We start from the raw sequence: 27,739 nt of genomic DNA, 5'->3' as shown, positions 1-27,739 counted from the left end.
AAATTGGTCCACATCAGTCCATAATTATATATAGCCCCCATATAAACCGATCCCCAGATTTGGCTTGCGAAGCCTCAAAGAGAAGCAAATTTCATCCGATCCGGCTGAAATTTGGTACATGCACGGATGAAAAAGGCTGTTTTTCATATGTTTGGCTATAAACATTATATGTTTGGAACACAAATTTTTAAACACAATATTTTTGAGTGCAAGCATATAATGTTCATAAAATAGCATAACATGTTTGGGACATATATGTTAATATGTTAGAACATATTATGTTTGGGACATAAAATGTTTGTAAATATAATATGCTTGGATGCAAACATATATTAATTTAGAAATAGCCTATAAACATATATGTGTTTAGTAGCTTGGAGCGCTATTTAACAGGGAGCGATATTGAATTAAGTTGGTGGTTGTTGCTTGTTATTACAAAATTAACATTTTATTTTTCCTTGGGCAATTGATCAGCTACTTCTTTGATCCTTACAAACTGTGTGGTCCGCTGTTCGAATCCCCGTCCAGCAAAAGGTAAAATTAAAATAAAAAAAAATCATACAATTGAATAATTTCTTCTACAATGTTTGTATTACAGAAAAAGGTGCTAAGAACTAAAAAATCTCGTGGAAGTGAGAAAGATGTGGGGGAATATACAATTGGGCAGAAACAAAATTTTGAGCATTCAGGTCGAAAACCTATGTTGTTAGCACCTATATTACCTGTTTATTTTCATAATTCGTTATGATTGTAAATATATAAATAAATAAATAAAATTTTGAGCACAATATTGTTTGGGAGAATTTTTTTTAAGCATATAATATTTTTGGGTGCAAAATGCTTCCAAACATATTATATGTTCACATAATAACATATTGTTTTTTGGAAGACAACATTATTGAATTTGGATGCAAAAATACAAAATGTTTGGAACTTAGACTACCCAAACATATATTGTTTAGACCAATATGCTCTCAAACATATTATATATTGGAAGAGATTAAACATATAAATGTTTGGGCAATACCCAAAAATGTATATGCTTGAAGCAAAATGTGTTTGGGAGTATATGTTACAGAAGCGATTTTTTGTGAGCGTGGGGTTTTGGTATATGTTCTTTAACAACCATGCAAAAATTGGTCTATATCAGTCCATAATCATATATAGCCCCCATATAAACCGATCCAGAGATTTGGTTTTGGGGCATCTTGGAGGAGCAAAATTTCATCCGAGTTGATCCACAATCGAATTACTTGGGTTGTGGTATCTTAAAACTTCTTAAGATCGTTTTCTAAATTGTGAGTTAGTCCATACGTGGTAGAGAGCCAGAATTGAAATATAGGGGTCGCTTATATGGGGGCTATATAGAATTATGAACTTGATATGGACCAATTTTTGTGTGATTGGGGATCGATTTATCTGAGGGCTATATATAACTATAGACCGATATGGACCTAGTTAGGCATGGTTGTTAACGGCTACATACTAGCACAATGTACCAAATTTCAACTGACTCGGATGAAATTTGCTCCCCCAAGAGGCTCCAAAACCAAATCTCGGGATCGGTTTATATGCACCCTCAAAAAAATCGATACTTTAACATAAGTTCCAAACATATTTTGCAGGAAGCACATATATTATTGGATACTGCCGAAATATTAATATGTTTGTTTTATGCAAACATATTATATGTTTGGAAGCATTTTGAGTCCAAAAATATTATATGTTCCGAAGAATTTTCCCAAAGAAGATTGTTTCGCCTTTTACTTTTCTTTAAAAATTCGTTTTAAAGAAACTAAACTTTTTCAATTTTACACCTCGTACGTTCCGATTTCTTTTAACGAACCAAGAAAATATGCCAAAATGCACATAATGCCAAAATGATAAACGAAACACATGTCCATGAGTTTTTTCAATGTCTTTTCTCTTTGTTCCGAATGCCTATTCTCTTTACTCCGAAAACACATTCTGATATTCAAATGAAATAAAATTATACTTATGTTAAGCATATCAAATTTTTGGTCTTATCATAAAACAGTTTTCCGAAACAACACACAAGCGGTTTCACAGAAATTGCTCTCTTTTGATTCTTTCGCTGTGTTATGTTGAAATCTTTCGCCAACTCTCCCGGTTTCCATCTCTATTTCTTCCCTTATACTGTATCTCTGTCGTTCTCTGAATAAAATTTCAGATCATATATATGTTTACTCGAAATTTGTAAATTTATATAGTTTACATTCACACATATTATTTTTATGAAACATTCGTACACCAAACATAATATATTTTAACATATTAACATACGTGACCCAAACATTTAATGTAAGTTTAGGAACATTACATGTGTCCGAAACACATTTTGTTTACTTCGGAACATATGAAAAACATATTTTTGTAACAGTGTGTGATTTAATTTTGTTTATTTCTAGAATCGAACTTTTAGGATTAAAAATGAAAATAAATTACATAAATTACATTCAAAAGCATGCGACATTAATTTAATGAAAAAAAAATTGAAGTAATGATTACACCCTCAAGAAAAATCGCTTCTCTAACATATATTCCAAACATATTTTGCAGGAAGCACATATATTATTGGATACTGCCGAAACATTAATATGTTTGTTTTATGTGAGCATATTATATGTTTGGAAGCATTTTGAGTCCAAAAATAGTATATGCTTGGAAGAATTCCTCAAAAAAGATTGTGCTCATTCCCTCACATAATTTTCACTTCCACGAAATTTTTGAGTTCTTCGCATCTTTTTTTGTAATATGCTGTTGTTTTTCAAATGTCTATTCTCTTGATTCCGAATACTCATTCTAATATTCACATTAAATAATATTTAGACTTAAGCATATTAAATTTTTGGCCTTATCATGAAACAGTTTTCCGAAACAACATACAAGCGGTTTCACAGAAATTGCTCTCATTTCATTCTCTCGCTGTGTTATGTTGATATCTTTTTATTCAACCCTCCCGGTTTCCATCTCTATTTATTTCTCTATACTAACTCTCTCTCTCTCTCTTTGTCGCTCTCTGAATAAAGTATCACAACATATATATGTTTACTCGAAATTTGTAAATTTATATATGTACATTCACACATATTATTTTTATGAAACATTCATGCCCCAAACATAATATATTCTAACATATTAACATATGTGTCCCAAACATTTTGTGTTAGTTTAGGAACATTACATGTTTGCCCTTAAATATATTGTGTTTAAAAATTGTGCCCGAAACACATTTTGTTTATATCGGAACATATATAAAACATATTTTTCTAACAGTGTGGGGGCTATATATGATTATGGACTGATATGAACCAATTCCTGCATGGTTGGGGGCTATATATGATTATGGACCGATGTGGACCAATTTTTACATGGTCATTAGAGACCATATACTAACACCATGTACCAAATTTCAGCCGGATCGGATGAAATTTGCTTCTCTTAGAGGCTCCGCAAGCCAAATCGGGGGATCGGTTTATATGGGGGCTATATATAATTATGGACCGATGTGGACGAATTTTTGCATGGTTGTTAGAGACCATATACTTACATCATGTACCAAATTTCAGCCGGATCGGATGAATTTTGCTTCTCTTAGAGCAATCGCAAGCCAAATTTGGGGGTCCGTTTATATGGGGGCTATACGTAAAAGTGGACCGATATAGCCCATTTGCAATACCATCCGACCTACATCAATAACAACTACTTGTGCCAAGTTTCAAGTCGATAGCTTGTTTCGTTCGGAAGTTAGCGTGATTTCAACAGACGGACGGACGGACGGACATGCTCAGATCGACTCAGAATTTCACCACGACCCAGAATATATACTCTATGGGGTCTTAGAGCAATATTTCGATGTGTTACAAACGGAATGACAAAGTTAATATACCCCCATCCTATGGTGGAGGGTATAAAAAATTTAATCAAAAGAACTTTCGTAGTAGTTAAAATAAAGAACATCTTTGGGAGGACATTTTTGGAAGTGCTTTAAAAGTTGTGCCTTTGGAAGTACTTCGAAATTGTTTTGCTGGAACGCTTTACCACCCTAAATTGAATTATAATCGTTCACGTATAATAAGAATTATTGAACGATATATGTTTATGGTTTGTGCATAATATCCAATTTTCTGAATAACACATCTCTTTATGGTGTTAACTTCCCATAAAATTTAAAACTTTGAAAAAAAAAATAAAATTTAAACTAATGGAAAAGTGGTACAAAATACTAAAAACTATCACAGTTAGTTGCACAAAAAAGGAACACAAAAGTGGCAAATTTGTTACTAAAGTGGCACATAGGTAATAACATTTAGTAAAAAATTATTTTTTTTTTGCGTGTACTAACAAATCCACAATTCATCATCTTCTTTCCAACCAAAATAATGAGACTCAATTGATTTCTCCCTTTATGTTAAATCACTGTCATAAAATTTGGGTTAATCCAAGTTAATGTTGTATGAATATGAATTAATGAGTACGACTGATATTAATATTAATGTTTTCCCATTTATATTCCTCGTATTCGTAGTATTATGCCGTGTAATTTATCCTCTTCTGCAAATAGCTAACTTTAATGGCTAAAGGTATTAATGACAAGACTATGCTAAAATAGGTACATTAATTAAAAGATTTTGGCATTATAGTTTAGTTTTATTTTGGTTCTTGCCAACCATGACAAATATGAAGGAACTTTGCAAAACAAAATTGTTCCTTGTTGGAAAAATGGGGCTTAACATAATGTCGTCACCATGACGATAGTTTAATTCGTTTTTAGTATTTATGTTTTATAATAAACAAAACCACAAGGAATCCAAGGTGGTTAGATGACTACATTTTGTCATTGTTGACAGCATTGCTATACTATGGGAAAATATTGACTTAATAAAATCCCTAGAGTTTTGATTTAATAACTATGACAATGTTTTTTTTTATTTATTTATTTTATTTTGTAACGTCTAACACCTTAAGAAATTAAATTCGTATAGTTCTTATAAAGATTTTGACCTTTTCTTAAGGATTTTGGTATTGATTCCGAACCAAAGATATGGCTTCTTTAAAATAAGAACATTTTTTAGGAACCTTTATATCTCTACCAATAAAATTAAAATTAGGATATAGATATAATTTATTGAATTTTCATTAACTTTTTGCGATATATTAATAAATCAATTCACGCAGAAACAGTTTGAAAATCCGAATTATAACAGATATTTCCAAGTAAAAAATGTTTTCTTAATTTCAAACAAGTATACACGGCCGTAAGTTCGGCCGAAGTTTATGTACCCTCCACCTGGGTTGCGTACAAACTTCTTCTAACGCTTGCCGATGGCAAGGTAAACCTCCTAACACCGTCTTCTAAATTGTATGTAAGTCCATACGTGGTATATATTAAATCAAAAAAGATCGATCAAATACGTATATAATTCAGTTTGACAAAATTTTCTATAGACATAAAATTTTGACAAAATTTTCTATAGAAATAAAATTTCAACAAACTTTTCTATAGAAATAAAATTTTCACAAAATTCTATAGCAATAAAATTTTGACAAAATTTTCCATAAAATTAAAATTTTGACAAAATTTTCTACAGAAATGAAATTTTAACAAAATTTTCTACAGAAATAAAATTTTAACAAAATTTTCTATAGCAATAAAATTTTGACAAAATTTTCTATAGCAATAAAATTTTGACAAAATTTTCTATAGAAAAAAAAGCATACTTTTCCCCTGTTGGTTAAGCTACACTTGTAGTTTAGTCAATGCAGGGTTTTAAGCTGAGATCAAAAACAACAATAATGATTGAAGAGAAACCAACAATAACAAACAAAACGAATGAAGATAGAGGAAGCACGCTGAAAAACAAACCCAGCCAACTACATTCAAATCGATGATTTGAGTTTGACAAAGGAAAAGAGATATGCTTGCAAATTTGTTTAGGCAGTAGCCGACTATCAAACCTTTTTTCGGAAGGTTCAAGTGTAGTTCACGTTGGGTTGAGGGAATTACCCGAATTTATTCTGATAATTGGTTGATAGTTTTGCTGCAAGTAGAGGATGCTGATGAGGAATGTGGTAATTCCGAAACAGCTGTACATCCAACCATCTTGCAGTCTATAGGGCTTTGCCCAAATAAATTTGACAAGCATACTTTTCCTCTGTTGGTTAAGCTACACTTGTAGTTTAATCAATGCATGGTTTTAAGCTGAGATCAAAAACAACAATAATGATTGAGGCGAAACCAACAATAACAAACAAAACGAATAGAACTAAAATTTTAACAAAAATTTTCTATAGAAATAAAATTTTAAAAAAATATTCTATAGAAATAAAATTTTGACAAAATTTTCTATAGAAATAAAATTTTGGTAGATTATTTTTGGCTCGAGTGGCAACCATGATTATGAACCGAATAAAATTTTGACAAACTTTTCTATAGAAATAAAAATTAGACAATGATGAAAATTTGATTATGAACCGAATAAAATTTTAACAAAACTTTGTATAGAAATAAAATTTTGACAAAATTTTCTATAGAAATAAAATTTTGGTAGATTATTTTTAGCTCGAGTGGCAACCATGATTATGAACCGATATGGACCAATTTTTGTGTGATTGGAGATCGGCTATATATATATATATAACTATAGACCGATATTTACATGGATGTTAGAGACCAATTTTTGCATGGATGTTAGAGACCATATACTAACAACATGTTCCACATTTGAACCGGATCGGATGAATTTTGCTCCTCCAAGAGGCTCCGGAGGTCAAATCTGGAGAACGTTTTATATGGGGGCTATATATAATTATGAACCGATATGGACCAATTCTGGCACGGTTGTTAAAGATCATATACTAACACCATGTTCTAAATTACAACCGGATTGGATGAAATTTGCTTCTCTTAGAAACTTCGCAAGCCAAATCTGGGGATCGGTTTATATGGGGGCTATATATAATTATGAACCGATGTGGACGAATTTTTACATGGTTGTTGGAGACCATATACCAACATCACACTCAAAAAAAAGTGAACTCTCTATTTCACTAAAGCCAATTTAACTTTATATTAGTTCCTAGAATCATTGTGTTTGGAAAAAGTTTACTTTACTCAAATAATTTTTTGCGTACGTTAGTTAAGTGAACTAAAAAACAGGAAAAAATTATACAAAAATAAAGCATAAAGGTTTCCTAATTTCGTATTTATCACAAAATAGTTCATTATTTCTTTAAATTTGTAAATTTTACCAAAAATGTGTCCATCATGAACTTCGTATGGCACTAAAGACATTCTTGCAATTTTGAACTCCAAGATTTCTCTTAAAACTACAAAATTTTCTTTAACAAGTGCAAAAACTTAGTTATGTCTAATAAATTTTCTTGAATTTGTCGAAAAATATTTACTTATTTTTACCATATCGGAGTGATGCCAGCGCTTGTAATACTGTTTAGTTAAAATTTTCTAAAAAAAATCAAAATTTTCTAAAATTAATCGAAAGTTATCTTTCCTGGTGGGTTCACTGTTTTTTCAGTGCATGTACCAAATTTCAGCCGGATCGGATGAAATTTGCTTCTCTTTGAGGCTCCAGAAGCCAAATCTGGGGATCGGTTTATATGGGGGCTATATATAATTATGGACCGATGTGGACCAATTTTTGCATGGTTGTTAGAGACCATGCAAAATTTTCCTTAAAGTAAAGAAGCACATTTTTTATTTAAAGAAATCGTCCTTAAATTAACTAAATTTAAATTAACTAGATTTAAGATAAAAACGCTTCAAATATGAGCAAAAACTTATTTTAAGGACTTAGCATTTTTGGTTTACAGTTTTTGTTATACCCTCCACCATAGGATGGGGGTATATTAACTTTGTCATTCCGTTTGTAACACATCGAAATATTGCTCTAAGACCCCATAAATTATATATATATTCTGGGTCGTGGTGAAATTCTGAGTCGATCTAAGCATGTCCGTCCGTCTGTTGATATCACGCTAACTTCCGAACGAAACAACCTATCGACTTGAAACTTGTCAAAATATTTGTTATTGATGTAGGTCGGGCGGTATTGCAAATGGACCATATCGGACCACTTTTTCGTATAGCCCCCATATAAACCGACGCTCAGATTTGGCTTGCGGAGCCTCTTGGAGGAGCAAAATTCATCCGATCCGGCTGAAATTTGGTACATGGTGTTAGGATATGATCTCTAACAATCACACTCGAGAATGTCACACTCGATCCCAATAAGATGGCCTTAGAAAAACGTGACCCCGGAATAGATACCATGGGGAAATAACAGCTCTACCGATGGATCGAATATAGGCTAGATTACCGAACCACGGCACAATCCTACGGGCAGGAGTATGTGACATAACGGAATATGTTAAAAGGCTTCGAAACAACACGAGGCCGAAAAACGTGAACATTTCACAGATTGGGCAATGAAGGTAATAACAGATATTACGGCTCGAACGCGAACCGTATTGGAATCACGGTTGCCACAGTTGGTAGAATTCTACTAAATATGGTCGATTTTTTTTTACTGTTTGGCAAATTCCTCTCCAGCTAAGAGGTACTTCACAAATTTCCTATAGAAATAAAATTTAGACAAAATTTTTTATAGAATTAAAATTTTGACAAAACTTTCTAAAAAAAAACAATATTTTGACAAAACTTTCTGTAGAAAAAAAAATTGGAGAATTCGCTATTATTTGGATTTTGAAACTGGTATTTGTTTGTACGTGAATAGCTTTATTAATACACCGCGAAAAGAGAATGAAAATTCGATAAATGAGATCTGTATTCTAATTTTAAATTTATTGGACCTAGATTTAAAGCCAGATAGGTCGCTAAAACATTTTGTTATTTTAAAGAAGCCCCATCTTTGGCTCGGAATCAATACCAAAATCCTTAAGGGAACGTCAAAATCTTTGGATCGAAGTAAGCCTTTTTTTTTGAGTGTAGAGCCTAGAAGTAACGTGGGTGGCCAGTATGGGAGATATTGGGTGGGGAATGCACACATTCACGCATTGGCATAACTAAGGGGTTCCTGGCATAGAAACAGATGGACGACACAGACTGCAGCGTGCAAGCATCTACAATCCCTTTGGAATTCTCGAATTGTTCGTGTCGAGCGGTGGAGGTGTGCATTCACCCACCCAATATCTCTTATAGTGACTATCCACGTTATTCCTAGACTTAAATCTCTACCAAAATCCTTAAGGGAAGGTTAAAATCTTTGTTTTTTCGAGTGTACTATGTGTCAGTCTGAGGTTTTTATACCCTCCACCATAGGATGGGGGTATATTAACTTTGGCATTCCGTTTGTAACACATCAAAATATTGCTCTAAGACCCCATAAAGTATATATATTCTGGGTCGTGGTGAAATTCTGAGTCGATCTAAGCATGTCCGTCCGTCTGTTGAAATCACGCAAACTTCCGAACGAAACAAGCTATCGACATGAAACTTGGAACAAGTAGTTGTTATTGATGTAGGTCGGATGGTATTGCAAATGGGCCATATCGGTCCACTTTTACGTATAGCCCCCATATAAACGGACACCCAAATTTGGCTTGCCGATCCTCTAAGAGAAGCAAATTTCATCCGATCCGGCTGAAATTTTGTACATGGTGTTAGTATATGGTCTCTAACAACCATGCAAAAATTGGTCCACATAGGTCCATAATTATATATAGCCCCCATATAAACCGATCCCCAGATTTGGCTTGCGGAGCCTCAAAGAGATACAAATTTCATCCGATCCGCCTGAAATTTAGTACATGGTGTTGATATATGGTATCTAACAACCATACAAAAATTGGTCCACATCGGTTCACAGTTATATAAAGCCCCCATATAAACCGATCCCCAGATTTGGCTTGCGGAGCCTCTAAGAGAAGCATATTTCATCCGATCCGGTTGAAAGTTGGAACATGGTGTTAGTATATGGTCTTTAACAACCGTGCCAGAATTGGTCCATATCGGTCCGTAATTATATATAGTCCCATATAAACCGTTCTCCAGATTTGAACTCCGGAGCCTCTTGGAGGAGCAAAATTCATACGATCGGGTTCAAATTTGGAACGTGGTGTTAGTATATGGCCGATAACAACCATACCAAAATTGGTCCATATCGGACCAATTTTGTCAAAATTTTATCTCTATAGAAAATTTTGTTAAAATTTCATTTCTATAGAAAATTTTATTAAAATTTCATTTCTATAGAAAATATTCTCAAAACTTTATTTCTATAGAAAATTTTGTGAAAATTTTATTTCTATAGAAAATTTTGTTAAAATTATTTCTATAGAAAATTTTGTCAAACTGAATTATATACGTATTTAATCGATCTTTTTTGATATAATATATACCATGTATGGAGGTTTTAAGATACCTTGCCATCGGCAAGCGTTACCTCAACTTAAGTAATTCGATTGTGGATGGCAGTGTTTAGAAGAAGTTTGTACGCAATCCATGGTGGAGGGTACATAAGCTTCGGCCTGGCCGAACTTACGGCCGTATATACTTGTTTAAATTGATGTGCTACTAACATTTGTTTATGTATATTTTTTCTAAGTGTACTCATACTATGTGTTTTAATTTAAATATTGTATAATATACATAAAAATGGAATTTACAATTATTATTCATTGGAAAATCACTTAGGATATTGTTAGGGGGTGTTGATGAATTTCCCAAAGATAGAGACCAAGCACGCACACACACACAAACTGCAGCAATTGCTTTGTTTATTTAATCAATCCATTGTTTTTGTTAATCATAGCGCCAGTAGGGGGTAAACAATTTTTCTATATTATTTTATTTTATTATTTATTTTTCAACAAATCGTTCACAAACTATTTATGTATATTAAATTATAATAATCCTGGCTTTTCAATTCAAACAACTTGACTACAAATAATTATCACATTAGTTATTGTAGTTTTTATTAAAATTTTCAATTTCTAATTGATAATTATGCCGTATTGATATTTATTTGAGATTTTTTTTTTGCAAAGATCGAGATAAGAGTATGCAATTTATTTTATAATTCGACAATTAATTGCTAGAAAATCGTATAATGTAAAACGCAAATTGTGAATCGGTTTTCACACCGCCCGAAAATTACAACACGGCTTTGCCGTTGTCGTTGCCGTTGGTTATCTCCCGCTGCTTATGAAGCTTTAGAATTTTTTGTTAGACTACAATGACAACTGTTTGGATTGGATCGTTTCTGGTTTTTGCAATAGCCATCCGCCGCTATAGGACATCTCTCTTCTCGTGCTGTTTGTTAGACTTTTATTGATCAAACAAGCTTTGCTTAGTTACGATTTGTGTGTGTGTGTGTGTTTTTTTTTTTGTTTTTCGTTTTCGTTTTAACCGAAATATGACATGGAATAACAACATGAAGAGCAATAGCGATTCCAACAACAAATTCCAATAACACATTAGTAATGCAAAAACAAAAACTACAATAACATAATTTTACATTAAATTCTCACAGTGAAGGAACGAAACAGTGGTTTTGTGAGAGTTTTGAGAGTGGTAAAATTGGGTAAGGTGAAAACTGGTTATCAAAAGCTTTTGTATTATTATCCCAAGCAATGCCGTATGCGTGGAACTAATGATATAATAGGTGAATAAATAAAAGAGTTGAACAAGGTGAGAACAATAAATGTAATAGGTAACATACAGAAGGGTAGTTGTTCCACAAACATTTCTTTTAAAGCACATGCCGGAATCCCCCATAAAGTTTTTCCACTTCCGATGCAGTACTTTTGGACAAGTCCACAAACATTTCTTTTAAAGGGCATCCCGGGATCCCCTATCCATTTTTTTTCACTTCCAAGGATCCCCTATTCATTTTTTTTCACTTCCTTTTGGACAAGTCTTACGCGCAAATGAAAAAAAAACAAGTGTATAACCTCCACCATGGATTGCTAAGAAACTTCTTGGGAGGGTTCTTGTCCTTGGGAACCACCTGCACGTTGTTGGCGGCGTACCACTCCATGGCCTTTTTACCGTAATGGCAAGATGCCAAATCCGGCCAAAACAGTACGGAACAACCGTGTTTCTTCAGGAAAGACAGCAGACGTTTATTCAAACACTCTTTCACGTAAATTTCTTGGTTGACAGTCCCGGAAGCTATGAAAATGCTGCTTTTCAAGCCACAGGTACACACAGAAAACAAATTGTTTGGAAATCAGTTGTACTAACGAAAATTGTACACTCAGAATTAAGTATCAGTTGTGCTGATCTATTTCCTTCAATCACAAGCGTTTGTCTGTCTTTAATATCATTTGATCATAATTTCAATACATTTTCTTTTGTAATTGCAAACAAATGGTTGTAGCAACTAATTGCCTCTCTTTTGAAAAAATTTATTTGAATTCGATAGATATGACCTACCTTAAATAAATTTCGTATCTGTCATTTAGTAGTTCTAACTGATATTTGGTATTCTCAGCCGAATGCCGGTTGATGAATTCTCAAATGTCATTTTTATTTCAACAAATTATTTACTATCAAAGGAAGGCATATCAAATAGGCTTCAAATTGGTTTAAAAAAGAAACGCATATATATATTGTATATAGGATAAGAGAGACATATTAGCTGTGGTTTTTAACATATCATTGAACCTGCCGTTTTGTATCTGGTAATAGCTGTGGGCCATTTTTGATGTGGACTTATGCATATACACCAATCTTCGAAGATATGATATATTTGTGTGTAAGTTCTGGAATTAGTTTTATAAACTCTAGCAGTGATACCTATACCCCTAACTTTCTAATTTTATTTGCAGCACTATGTACTCTGGACGACTCTGGTTAACCATCGATATAGTCCTGGATTTTAAGAAGTTAAATTTGGGATACGCAGTTGGATGTGGAAAATCTTACTAAATCTGCACGATTTCAATTTTCTCACACCACGAATATTCAATTATTGATATCCATAAAAAAGGACAATATATTTTTGATGCTGTCGAAGTCAGGTACATTATGTCCGAGAAAATAACAGGGTTGCGGCAACCATGCTACATGTTCACCGTCAACAAGAATGTTTGCTCTAAGAATCCGGGTGTGGATACATTTTGATGCAATAAGTAGAGATTCTAGACAAAAATTGTTATCTACTAATTACATACATTTAGCGTATTTAGATTTATTTTTACCACTATACCTACACGGATGAAAAAGACTGTTTTTCATATGTTTGGCTATAAACATTATATGTTTGGAACACAAATTTTTAAACACAATATTTTTGAGTGCAAGCATATAATGTTCATAAACTAGCATAACATGTTTGGGACATATATGTTAATATGTTAGAACATATTATGTTTGGGACATAAAATGTTTGTAAATATAATATGCTTGGATGCAAACATATATTAATTTAGAAATAGCCTATAAACATATATGTGTTTAGTAGCTTGGAGCGCTATTTAACAGGGAGCGATATTGAATTAAGTTGGTGGTTGTTGCTTGTTATTACAAAATTAACAATTTATTCTTCCTTGGGCAATTGATCTACTACTTCTTTGATCCTTACAAACTGTGTTGTCCGCTGTTCGAATCCCCGTCCGGCAAAAGGTAAAATTAAAATAAAAAAATCATAAAATTGAATAATTTCTTCTACAATGTTTGTATCACAGAAAAAAGTGCTAAACTAAAAAATCTCGTGGAAGTGAGAAAGATGTTGGGGAATATACAATTGGGCAGAAACAAAATTTTGAGCATTCAGGTCGAAAACCTATGTTGTTAGCACCTATATTACCTGTTTATTTTCATAATTCATTATGATTGTAAATATATAAATAAATAAATAAAATTTTGAGCACTATATTGTTTGGGAGAATTTTTTTTAAGCATATAATATTTTTGGGTGCAAAATGCTTCCAAACATATTATATGTTCACATAATAACATATTGTTTTTTGGAAGACAACATTATTGAATTTGGATGCAAAAATACAAAATGTTTGGAACTTAGACTATCCAAACATATATTGTGTAGACCAATATGCTTTCAAACATATTATATATTGGAAGAGATCAAACATATAAATGTTTGGGCAATACCCAAAAATGTATATGCTTGAAGCAAAATATGTTTGGGAGTATATGTTACAGAAGCGATTTTTTGTAAGGGTGTATATGTAAATAAAATATAATATTTAACTGTGAAGTAATTGATTTTAAATATATTTTTAATTCGGTTGGGCAACACAACCGAACGATGAAGGTAATCACAACCAATATCGTCGGCAGACCCAACCAACACCATATTTGGTATTAGTTGTGTCGACCGAATCAGTCGGGTGACACAACTGCCAACTGGTAGTTGCTATAACTGCCAAAATGAGGTTGGCAATAAATTCGATTGTCACAACCAATCTGTATTCTCTGTGTGTACAGATGGCTTGCCAAACTTTGACAGTTTTATGTGCTTGAAAATATCTGCTACCTTTCCCCTTCCTTTTGCCGTATAAAACTCCTGTCCCGGAAGCTGCTTGTAATCGGCTTTGACGTAGGTTTCGTCGTCCATTACCACGCAGTCAAACTTCGTCAGCATCGTCGTGTACAGACTCCGGGATCGCGCTTTGGCCGTCGTATTTTGTTTATCATCGCGATTTGGAGTCACTACCTTCTTGTAAGTCGATAGTCCGGCTCGTTTTTTGGCTCGATGCACGGTTGTAGAAGATACACCCAGCTTATTTGCGGCATCTCGGAGAGAGAGAGGTTAGGGTTTCGCTTTGAAACTACCGGCAACTCTCTTTGTCGTCTCAGCGGCTTCCGGTTTTCGATTTCCCCCCGATCCAGACTTCCTGGCTGTCGACAAACGTTCCCCAAACACTTTAATTACATTTGTAACGGTTGATTTGGCAACTTTTAGCGACTTTGCCAGCTTTGCGTGCGAGTAGTTCGGATTTTCGCGATGCGCCAGCAAAATTTTGATACGCTGCTCTTCTTGCTTGGACGGCATTTTGACAACTGAAGAGTGAATTCCAAAATTAAAATAGTAGCAACATTCTACACACACACACACCTTCAAAATGAGGGGTGTTCAGGTTTTTTAAATGCAAAATTGAAAGAAATACGTCAAGTTTATATTGACCAAATTTTGACCGTATCACCCTTTATCTTAAAACTTCTTAATATCGTTTTCTAAATTGTAAGTTAGTCCATACGTGGTATATAGTAGACAAAAAAGGTATGTATAGATAAGTCTACGGTACGTGGAGAGCCAGAATTGAAATATGGGGTTCGCTTATATGGGGGCTACAATTATGAACTTGATATGGACCAATTTTTGTGTGATTGGGGATCGATTTATTTGAGGGATATATATATAACTATAGACCGATATGGACCTAGTTAGGCATGGTTGTTAATGACCATATAATAGCACAATGTACCAAATTTCAACTGACTCGGATGAAATTTGCTCCTCCAAGAGGCTCCAAAACCAAATCTCGGGATCGGTTTATATGCACGCAGAGAAGAAACATGATTGTCACAATCATATTCGAAGAGCAAAATAATATGATAGGAGCCATTTTTGCGGCGACCATGTAACATTTTAACCTGCAGCCATGTTGGCTCAGTGAACATGGTTCTAAGAAAAATGTAATTGTGCTCATCTAAAATGTTATTATATTGATAAAAAGAATTTTGTTTGAATGAAAAGACAATGGTCACGATTTAAAATGTTATGGTACTCATTAAAAATGTTTTTCTCCTATTTAAAAGAACATGGTCACAACCTAAAATGTTTTGATCTTTATGAAGAAACTTTTTTCATCGTCGAAAAAAGGACGCCACTTGAGAAAAGAAAACAAAAAATTAACTTTATTTGTTTGTTTTTATTTATTTATAAAATAATTCATTGTTTATTTGTATTTATAAGCCGTTCAAACAAACATCATATATTTTTACACACTCTATTTTATTTCAATTTCAACAATAAGTAATTATTCCATATTTACATCGTGCGCATCAAATGTACAAACACAGACAAATAAAAATAAATGATACCATATAGCAAAATGCAGAACAAAAAACAGGTACATTTTTTTTAATTACACTTTCCTTTTTTGTGTTCACATAAAACCACGTGCCACTTCTGAATAAATAAATTAACACAAAACACAGTAAATGCGTATTCTCCGTCCATTCCAAGAAACAATCAACACACGACTGACGCGCAAAATGAAAATCGTGTGTACCTGCTCAATGTTTTTATAAAATTCTTTTCGCTGCAAAAAAGTTAAAAAATTAAATGGTCACGAAAAAAATGTAAATGGTCTTTATGGCAATGTAATGGTGTTAGACATGTATATACTTAACCTATAAAAATACTTTTTTCCCTGTAAAAAAGTAAAAAAATTGAATGGTCAGGTGCATGATTTTCCCGACCATTTAATGGTTTCGAATTCTATCATTTAAATTATAGAACATGTTTGCGGCATTTGAGAACCATTCAAATGCTTATTGCCACCATACATTTTTCTCCGCTAGAAAACTATTTTTACAAAGACAAAATACATCGTTTTCGCGGCAATTACATGCTCTAGATAAGCATTAAATGGATACGGCAACCATGTCCAAACATGGTTTTTCTGTGGGTGTGCTGGGCTATATTTATATGATTATGGACTGATATGGACCACTTTTGGCATGGTTGTTAAATATCATATACTAACACCACGTACCAAATTTCAACCAGATCGGATGAATTTTGCTTCTCCAAGAGGCTCCAAAACCAAATCTCGGGATGGGTTTATATGGGGCTATATATAATTATGGGCCGATTCCGACCAATTTTTGCATGGGTGTTTGGGCCATATATTAACACCACGTACCAAATTTCAACTGAATCAGATGAATTTTGGTCTTCCAAGAGGCTCCGCAAGCCAAATCTGGGGATCGGTTTATATGGGGGCTATATATAATTATAGACCGATGTGGACCAATTTTTGCATGATTGTTAGAGATCATATGCTAACACCAGTACCAAATTTCAGCCGGATCGGATGAATTTTGCTTCTCTTAGAGGCTCCGCAAGCCAAATCTGGGGATCGGTTTATATGTGTGCTATATATAATTATGGACCGATATGGACCAATTTTTGCATGATTGTTAGATACCATATACTAACACCATGTACCAAATTTCAGCCGAATCTGATGAAATTTGCTTCTCTTAGAGGATTCGCAAGCCAAATGGGGGCTATATATAATTATGGACCGATGTGGACCAATTTTTGCATGGTTGTTAGAGATCATATGCTAACACCATGTACCAAATTTCAGCCGGATCGGATGAAGTTTGCTTCTCTTAGAGGCTCCGCAAGCCAAATCTGGGGATCGGTTTATATGGGGGCCATTGGCGTAGCTAGGGGGGTGCTGGGGGGGGCTATGCCCCCCCAGAATAGTTCTTGCCCCCCCCCCAGAATAATCAAAGCTACAGTTGTTTTATATTTTAATTCAAGCTTTGCGATGTGTTTAATCCAATCAAGATTGTGGCAGAGAGAGTATGTTAAGCATATTTTTTAGTATTGATATTTACATTACAACTAAAAACACGTAATAAAAACACTAAAAGGAAATTTGAGACGCACATTTTCAAAAATAGTCAATTTATAACTACGTTGATTAAAATCATAAATCGTCACATGCCCAATTTACCATCTAAAATCGTCAAAATCACGAAAAATCCACAGAGTTGGCACCGCTGCTCTCGACAGTTGCTTCGTTGTATTCTGTTCTCAGAGAATTTTTAAAAACTAATCGAAGATAGACGTTTTATAATATTCAATTTATTTTTTGCCTTTTATTTAATTTTTTATTCTTAGTATTTTTTATACACGATGAATATATTAAGTTTATGTTTTGCTTTATGATTTCTAGTCCTGTGTTAAAACACACATTTTAAATAAAATTTAAAAATCATATGTTTGTTGTCTTGAATTAAAAATAAATAACAAACAATATTTTTCAAACACATACTTAAAGCAATGCTTTTATTTTTTGTTATATTAAATAACGGTAAGTTGCTATTTGATTATTTATAGCGGTGTCGTGGAACCGGCTCCCACACACAATAAAATATTTTTTGTCTTCAACCATGAAATTAATTGATCTAATTAATTATACCCTTCACCACTACTGTGGTACAGGGTATAATAAGTTTGTGCATTTGTATATAACGCCAAGAAATAGTGGTCATAGACCCATCTTTTAGTATACCGATCGGGTAAGAATTAAAATCTGAGTCGATTTAGCGATGTCCGTCTGTCTGTCTGTCTGTCCGTCCGTCTGTCTGTATATGTAATTTTGTGCACAAAGTACAGCTCGCAATTTAAGTCCGATCGTTCTCAAATTTGGCATAGGGCCGTTTCTTGAGACAGAGACAATTGCTATTGGTTTTGGAAAAAATCGGTTCAGATTTAGATATAGCTGCCATATATAATTATCTACGATGTGGTCATAGTTAGCGTGTTTATCAACCAATTTTCTTGAAATACCGTACATCCAAATATTTAATGAATCTCGCAAATCTTGCAAAATATCAGCCAAATCGGTTCAGGTTTAGATATACACAGTCTTACACAAGTTTACATACGGTTTAAGAAATTGTATTTTCTTTAATTATTAAAATATAATAAAATATGCATATATATGCTTTAGATTTTGAAAATTAATTTGAAAAACAAAGTATTTGTCCATTTTCAAGAAGATGTTTTTAGTCTGGATTATAAACAACAACAAGAAACATGTTTAGTTATAAGGTAAAAACCTCAAGGGTATGTAAACTTATGTGAGACTGTGTAGCTCCCATATATATCTTTCGTCCGATTTAGACTCATATGACCACAGAGCCCAAAATTTACTACCGATCTTCATGAAATTTTGCACAGAGGGTAGAATTGGCATTCTACCAATGCTTGGTACACTTGATTGAAATCGGTTCAAATTTAGATAAAGCTCCCATATATATCTTTCGTCCGATTTGAACTTATATGGCCACAAAAGCCAGAGATTTGCCGTGATTTGCTTCAAATTTTGCACAAGGGGTACGTTTAATAGTATCGTTAAGTGTGTCAAATTTTGTTAAAATCGGTTCAGATTTAGATATAGCTCCCATATATATCTTTCGTCCGATTGAACTTATATGGCCTCAAAATCCAGGGTTTTGCCGTGCTTTGCTTCAAATTTCGCACAAGGAGTACGTTTAGTAGTATAGGTAATTGTGCCAAATTTGGTTGAAATCGATTCAGATTTAGATATGGCTCCCATATATATCTCCCGTCCGATTTGCACTCATATGACCAGGGGGGCCAAAGTTATACTCCCATTTACGTGAAATTTCGCATAGATAGCAGAATTATTATTCTAACTATACATGTCAAATTTATTCAAAATCGGTTCAGATTGTATATAGCTCCCATATATACGTACACCAGAGTTGGGGAAATATGGTCGACTGTTTCATATTTTAGACCCATTTTCAATGAGATTTTCCTCCAATTGACTGGATAGTTTCCACAGAGAATACAAATATGGCCAAAATCCTCACAGTTTACACAAAATTCTGTGATGATTTCCCCATATCCTACACACTGCAATGCCAAAATTTCCACAGAACGGATGAGTTATAAATAAGGCTCCAAGTCGCCCTACACATATCATGGCGAGATCTAACCAATATCCTTGTAAAATCGCCATTGCTGAGTAGCAAAAATTGTAAATATTACTCTAATTGTCCTATATCTCGAATACATATGTATCGCCTGAAAAATTAAAAATCTCTTTTGTACAATTGCATTAAAATTTCTCTCGCTTCATATTTCCCATATTTTTTACTTACATTGTGTATCATCCCAGGGCGTTAGCCGATTTAAATTTTAATTCTAGACTTCTTGTAGAAGTACAAAAAATTGTTTCCATTAAAAGTATTTGTATCTGGAAATGCAAACCTTTATATAGCTCCCAGCAAATTTTAAGTAGTTGAGATGGTAACACAAATGTTTGTCTACATAGTGGTGAAGGGTATAATATAGTCGGCTCCGCCCGACTTTAGATTTTACTTACTTGTTTTTAATTGAAATGTATTCAATCAAAAAAAAAATGATAGTATCAATCATCAAAGCCAATTAAAAAATTAATTGATACAACTAATTTTTGTGATTGAGTTTTTTTTTGTTTTTGATTGATTTTGCTGCATATTGCCTTTAACACCGCAATAAAATTGAGGATGTATAGTTTTATCAATAGGGGTAATTTATCGCTACGGAAATTTCGACAAAATTGCGAAGGATGTCTGGGGGGGGCAGAGAAAATTTCTAGCTCCGCCAATGATGGGGGCTATATATAACTATGGACCGATATGGACCAATTTTTGCATGGTTATTAGAGATCATATGCTAACACCATGTACCAAATTTCAGCCGGATCGGATGAAGTTTGATTCTCTTAGAGCAATCGCAAGCCAAATTTGGGTGTCCGTTTATATGGGGGCTATACGTAAAAGTGGACCGATATGGCCCATTTGCAATACCATCCGACCGACATCAATAGCAACTACTTGAGTCCAGTTTCAAGTCGATAGGTTGTTTCGTTCGGAAGTTAGCGTGATTTTAACAGACGGACGGACATGCTTAGATCGACTCAGAATTTCACCACGACCCAGAATATATATACTTTATGGGGTCTTAGAGCAATATTTCGATGTGTTACAAACGGAATGACAATGTTAATATACCCATCCTATGGTGGAGGGTATAAAAAAACGTTTGGAAAACGTGTACCGCAAACGTTTTTCGTTTGTTAGAGTTTTTTGAATTTCTCCGAAAATATTATTCATTACAAAAATTCTTTTGTTACATAATTTTTTTTTTCAATAAAAAATAATTTTTGAACATTGTTGGTTCCAGTCCATTTCATTTATATCAAGCATTGCTCTTTTCTGACTTTAAGTCTTTAACAAGACAAATTTTACACATTCATAGTAAAAATTTAATATAGTAGTGTGTAACGTTGAACACCTTTTCGGAATCTTCCAAACGTATCTGGAATATATGTACAAAAAAACAAAAAAAAACTATTTGGTGTTCTGTCGAAGCAGGGATCGAACCCAGGACCCTTGGTATGCAAGGCGGACGTACCAACCATTGCTGCACGGTGCCTAACTAAATTGTTGTTTCTGTTAAATAAAAATTGTTTAATCGGTTCGTGGGCGCCATAAATTATGCTATATAATTATAACTTATAACGATAATTGGCTATTAATGACAGTAACAGCTACGTAGCCCAGTGGATAGTGTGTTGGCTTACAAATTGCATGAGAAACGATCTTTGTTTGATGGGGGTATAATAAGTTTGTCATTCCGTTTGTAACACTCAGAATTTCACCACGACTTAGAATATACATATATACAATATGGGGTCGGAATGACAAAGTTAATATACTCCCCATCCTATGGTGGAGGGTATAAAAGAATACGAGTAATAAATGAATTTTAGAGACTTTTCCCATAGCCGAGGGTCTAATTTTTGAGGTCTGTTAGTAGGGTTCCGGTCCACGTGGGGTTTTAAAATTTGGTCAATATCTCGGCTTTAACCATAAACAATTTCAACTGGTGATCTATAACCGTTCCCAAATGACGGACATTTTGGTATTTGTCTTATCTCACCATTTTATGCAATCTGATATTTGTATGGGAGGTACGTGATCGGAACCAAACTTCGCATTTGTCTTAGTTTTGATCACCAACAAGGCCCTTCAATGTTTGGGGTTTCTGCGATGCCTCCTTCTATTTTATATGGGACAGAAGAACTGTGCGGCGTTCTACATTGCGATGAAACCATTTAGAAAAGTTTTGAAGCACTCAAAAATTTCACCAGCAGAAGGCCAAATTTGGTCGAAATCCACGCCGGTAGAAAACTTGCACGAGATCTGAACATATTGCGAGAAAGGATGCGACACATATTGAAAAATGCGTTTAGACTAAAAATAGGGTCACACTAGACAAATATTTGACAAAAGTGAATGTCAAACTTTTTTTCTGGGCCAATTTCGAAATAACTGATTTTTGGAAAAAATCCGACCATGATGTTTGTGAACAGACAAAATGATCGGGTTTACTTGTCAAAGAGGTCTGCTGAAAATGTACACCTTCGGTTGGCCCACACAAAAAAATATTTTTTGTCTTCAATCACGAAATTAATTGATCAAATTAATTTATAATTGAAATGTCTTCAATCACAGAAATGATAGTATCAATTAAAAAAAGTATATACAGCAGTAAGTTCGGCCGGGCCGAATCTTAAATACCCACCATCATAAACCAAATATTAGGGTTTCCTTTGAAATTTCAGGAGGGCTTGAGGACACTTCCTAAAGATAAATTTAAAGATTTCACCTATGAGGACTATATCAGATTCTGGATTTATAAGAACCATTTTTGTTTGAGTTTTAGAGGAATTATTAACATCTCTTGTAAGTGTGCAAGAAAATTATAAAATAACGTCTTGATTTGAAATCTTAAATCTGTAGAAGTAAAATCTGGAAATTTTACATTGAGTTTCAAGCAATTTTCATGATCAGTGCGCCTTCTACACCCTCAAGAAGTGAAGTCGGTCTATATGGAGGCATTACCAAATGGACCGATAAAAACTTAATCCGATACACGTTTTTGTGAGCCTAAAATACCAGAATATTTACAATTTCTGGCAAATCAGATAAAAACTACGGTTTCTAGAAACTCAAGGAGTTAAATCGGGAGATCGTTCTTATGCGGGCTATACTAAAATATGGACCGATACTCACCGTTTTCGGCACACCTCTTTATGACCCGAAAATACCTCTAGATTTCCAATTTCAGGCAAATAGGATAAAAACTTCGGATTCTAGAAGCCCAAGAAGTAAAATCCGGAAATCGGTCTATATGGGGGCTATACCAAAATATGGACCGATACTCACCATTTTCGGCACACCTCTTTATGGTCCTAAAATAGCTCTAGATTTTCAATTTCAGACAAATTGGATAAAAACTACGGTTTCTATAAGCCCAAGACCCCAAATCGGGAGGTCGTTTTATATGGAGACCATACCAAAATATGGACCGATACTCACAATTTTTGGCACACGTATTTGTGGTCCTACAATAACTCTAGACTTCCAATTTCAGGTAAATTGAATAAAAACTGCGGTTTCTATAAGCCCAAGAAGTAAAATCGGGAGATCGGTCTATATGGGGGCTATACCAAAACATGGACCGGTACTCACCATTGTTGGCACACCTCTTTATGGTCATAAAATACCTCTAGATTTCAAATTTCAGTCAAATTGGATAAAAACTACGATTTCTATAAGCCCAAGACCCCAAATCGGGAGGTCGGTTTATATGGGGACTATATCAAAACCTGGACCGATATAGCCGATCTTAGAACTTGACCTGCCTGCAGACAAAAGACGATTTGTGCAAAATTTCAGCACGATTGCTTCATTATTGAAGACTGTAGCGTGATTACAACAGACAGACAGACAGCCAGACGGACATGGTTATATCGTCTTAGAATTTCTCCCTGATCAAGAATATATACTTTATATAGTCGGAAATCGATATTTCGATGTGTTACAAACGGAAAAACAAACTTATTATAAAGGGTGATACGGTCAAAATTTGGTCAAGGGAAAACGCGTGTAAATCGGTGAAATCGTTTATTTAAAAAATCATATTAAATTTCTTTTCAAGTTCAATTAGTATAAAATTCAGGAAAAATATTCAGTTAGGCTTTCGCTTTTCCAAATCCGAATTGCCGGGCCTTACGCTTGACACCTGCCATCAGATTTTGTACAGCCACCTTGTCCACCTTCTTCGCCGCAGAAAGCCAGTTTGCCTTGAACTGCTGCTCGTCCTTAGCAGTTTTTTTGGTCTTCTTTAGGTTCCGCTTGACAATAGCACAGTATTTCTCAATTGGGCGGAGCTCTGGCGTGTTGGGAGGGTTCTTGTCCTTGGGAACTACCTGCACGTTGTTGGCGGCGTACCGCTCCATGGCCTTTTTACCGTAATGGCAAAGATGCCAAATCCGGCCAAAACAGTACGGAACAACCGTGTTTCTTCAGGAAAGGCAGCAGACGTTTATTCAAACACTCTTTCACGTAAATTTCATGGTTGACAGTCCCGGAAGCTATGAAAATGCTGCTTTTCAAGCCACAGGTACAGATGGCTTGCCAAACCAGATATTTCTTTGCGAACTTTTACAGTTTTATGTGCTTGAAAATATCTGCTACCTTTCCCCTTCCTTTTGCCGTATAAAACTCCTGTCCCGGAAGCTGCTTGTAGTCGGCTTTGACGAAGGTTTCGTCGTCCATTACCACGCAGTCAAACTTCGTCAGCACCGTCGTGTACAGCCTCCGGGATCGCACTTTGGGCGTCGTATTTTGTTTATCATCGCGATTTGGAGTCACTACCTTCTTGTAAGTCGATAGCCCGGCTCGTTTTTTAGCTCGATGCACGGTTGTAGACGATACTCCCAGCTTATTTGCGGTATCTCGGAGAGAGAGAGGTTAGGGTTTCGCTTGAAACTACCGGCAACTCTCTTTGTCGTCTCAGCGGCTTCCGGTTTTCGATTTCCCCCCGATCCAGACTTCCTGGCTGTCGACAAACGTTCCCCAAACACTTTAATTACATTTGTAACGGTTGATTTGGCAACTTTTAGCGATTTTGCCAACTTTGCGTGCGAGTAGCTCGGATTTTCGCGATGCGCGAGCAAAATTTTGATACGCTGCTCCTCTTGCTTGGACGGCATTTTGACAACTGAAGAGTGAATTCCAAAATCAAAATAGGAGCAACATTCTACACACACACACACCTTCAAAATGAGGGGTGTTCAGGTTTTTTAAATGCAAAATTGAAAGAAATACGTCAAGTTTATATTGACCAAATTTTGACCGTATCACCCTTTACCCCGGTCACCATTCTATGGGGTATGTATAGGTGGTGGGTATAATTAAGTGAAAGTCAATTAAAAAATTAATTGATCCAGTTAAAAAATTAATTGATACTATTAATTTTTGTTATTAATATTTGTTTCAATTAAAAAATTTGTTGAATCAATAAAATTTTTAATTTAATATTTTTAAAACCCAATTAAAACTTTAATTGGAAAAATTTTCGTGAAATATTCTTCTATGACAGTATTGAAGCCCTGGACAGACAAACATTTCGCCCGCAGATCATAGATATTCCAACAGGACTCAGCATCATCGTCACTCTCTACATAATCGAAAGTAATCTAAAAAATTAAATCGATTCTAAAATTTGATGTTATATCCGACATTTTTGCATTTGGTCAATACATTTAAAAAAAAAAACAAATAATAAAAAATACTTTATTACACCGTATTTTCTTTTAATCCAATATCGATTTTTTCGATAAAAGTCGACTAGTCAATTTTGGACAATATGAAAACTCGATTAGCTGGGTGTGGATTTTCAAAAATAGCGATTAGTCGAATTTGGAGATTACCACAAATCCAAGCTTTGCTGATGCCGGGCCCTATGCAAAAAATCAATTGGCTGGGAATTGGATTTGAGCTCAAATATGAGACAATGGATATATCTCAGCAAAAAAGCGTCGCCAAAAAAGTACTGAAAATGTTCTTTTGGCATCCGGAAGTGATGCAAAATTGGCACAGAAGCGATGACGTTAACATGAGCTTGTCATAGAACGGATGTCCACCGTTTCAACAGCCGTTGCACTGAATCTGCATCACTTCTTAAGGTGTGATCCGAATTCAGTGTTTTGGATGTGAATTAAAAAATTTTGTGTATTTTGCAAATAAATATTTTTTTTTTATAAATTTTATGATTTTTAATGAATTCTAACGCTTATCTGAAACGTTTGACTTCAAATATTTTCAAAAATTCATAATTCTGGAATGGATTTAACATTTTATTTACCATTTTTTTCTGGAGAGGGCTAAGCTTTATAAACCACTGTGTTACTCGTATGTCAGGCAGATTATTGTTTGGAGTTCTTACAAAGAATGAAATGTCTTTTCTGTTGAAGTGTTCTAGAATGCGCATGATAGTGAATGTGTGTTTGTTCGTTATTTACTTGATATTCACCTATAAAAATGTCTCTGCATTTGCAATTGGCGACAGATATTTAAAATAAACAATACTTCATTCGGATCAGTCCATTAGAAAATTAGCTAATTGGTGTATATATCATATAATTGGTAGGAAACTGAAATAAACAGGGTAGCCAATGACTATTTTTTTTTTTTTTGCGTGAAAATATTCTTTTATGAATTTGGGGATCCAAATTGCGTTTTTAGAAGCTCTTTTTATGGAAACCTATGAATATACATACATATAAACTTTATATAGTCGTAAACCGATATTTCGTTACAAAAGGAATGGCAAACTTATTATACTCCCATAACCATTCTATGGTGGTGGGTATAAAAAATCAACAAATAAAAAATCAAATTTCCAAGGTTTACAGAGGGGTTTTTACCAAAAATATACTCCAAAAGTAAAAATATTTTAAATATATTTCTACCAATACCTACACAAAATATTTAACTTAGTTAAAATCGGACGATTCATTCTTTTACGCCATCCACATAATTTAATCCCATTTTCGACAAAAAAAATAGTTCTACTCAATTATTTTATTTTCCTCTCATGTACATGAAAATAAATTTTATTTTGTAAACTAGTGTAATCAATGAAAATTGCATTCCTTTACTGTTCTGAGTCATTCGAATCTGTATTGGGTGTTTGTTTCTTTCCATATTTCATGAAAAATGGGTTGTATTGGCAATAGTATTTATTTGAAACAAAAAAAACTGTTGCTTAGCAAGGAAATACACCGAAAAATTTAGTATAAAATAAAAAAAGAGTCTACTACTTGAACTATTCGTTTATCATTAGCAAACACTAGCGGGAGAGAGATTGAATTTCTACACATTCGATTAAAATTGCATTGATTATTTTCTCTCAGTGCATTATCATAATTGTATTCCATAACCAAAATATTTTGGCCTAGATCTTTGTTTGTATCGTGAATATTTCCTGTTTATTTTTAGCAACACTTCAAACTTTGATTATCCAACCTATCGAATATGCTTCAAATTGTCTAAGAGAAGTTTTCCATTCAAATAAGGTCTGGGCTAATATTACTGGCACCATTAATTTGCTTTAATTTTTCATATTTGTTATCGAAGTAACAGATTATAACATTAAATAGTTAATATGAATACCATGGTAGAGTTTTATGATTCTTTATATCATCCCATTGGTCCTTAACAAGGATGAAAAACCATTTTCTTATTCTAAAAGGTGATACGGTCAAAATTTGGTCAAGGGAAACACGTGTAAATCGGTGAAATCGTTTATTTAAAAAATCAAATTAAATTTCTTTTTCAAGTTCAATTAGTATAAAATTCAGGAAAAATATTCAGTTAGGTTTTCGCTTTTTCAAATCCGAATTGCCGGGCCTCACGCTTGACACCTGCCATCAGATTTTGTACAGCCACCTTCTTCGCCGCAGAAAGCCAGTTTGCCTTGAACTGCAGCTCGTCCTTAGCAGTTTTTTTGGTCTTCTTTAGGTTCCGCTTGACAATAGCCCAGTATTTCTCAATTGGGCGGAGCTCTGGCGTGTTGGGAGGGTTCTTGTCCTTGGG

The 27,739-nt window shown here is 34.2% G+C and overlaps 1 protein-coding gene and 1 long non-coding RNA gene across 7 annotated transcripts in view; one reads left to right on the top strand and one right to left on the bottom strand.

The window, feature by feature from the left end:
- The window catches only part of LOC142241118 (uncharacterized), a 142,841-nt gene that overhangs the window by 44,306 nt on the left and 70,796 nt on the right, over window positions 1–27,739 (bottom strand). Inside the window, exon 1 of one of the 6 annotated variants that reach the window (XM_075312859.1) lies at window positions 10,666–11,236. The exons of the other annotated variants lie outside the window; for them this stretch is intronic. Within the exon in view, the coding sequence (XP_075168974.1) occupies window positions 10,666–10,678 (13 nt within the window). The 5' untranslated portion in view covers window positions 10,679–11,236. Of the gene's footprint in view, window positions 1–10,665; window positions 11,237–27,739 lie in introns of those variants that run through there. 6 annotated transcript variants of the gene reach the window in all.
- LOC142241119 (uncharacterized) lies at window positions 11,268–13,802 on the top strand. Its single transcript, XR_012723491.1, has 3 exons — window positions 11,268–11,582; window positions 12,692–12,758; window positions 12,832–13,802. It is a non-coding gene; the product is annotated as an uncharacterized LOC142241119 (long non-coding RNA).

Source organism: Haematobia irritans, chromosome 5 (genome assembly GCF_050003625.1).
Source record: "Haematobia irritans isolate KBUSLIRL chromosome 5, ASM5000362v1, whole genome shotgun sequence".
In the NCBI taxonomy this organism is placed as follows: Eukaryota; Metazoa; Arthropoda; class Insecta; order Diptera; family Muscidae; genus Haematobia; species Haematobia irritans.
This window is presented reverse-complemented; position numbering and strand designations above follow the sequence as displayed.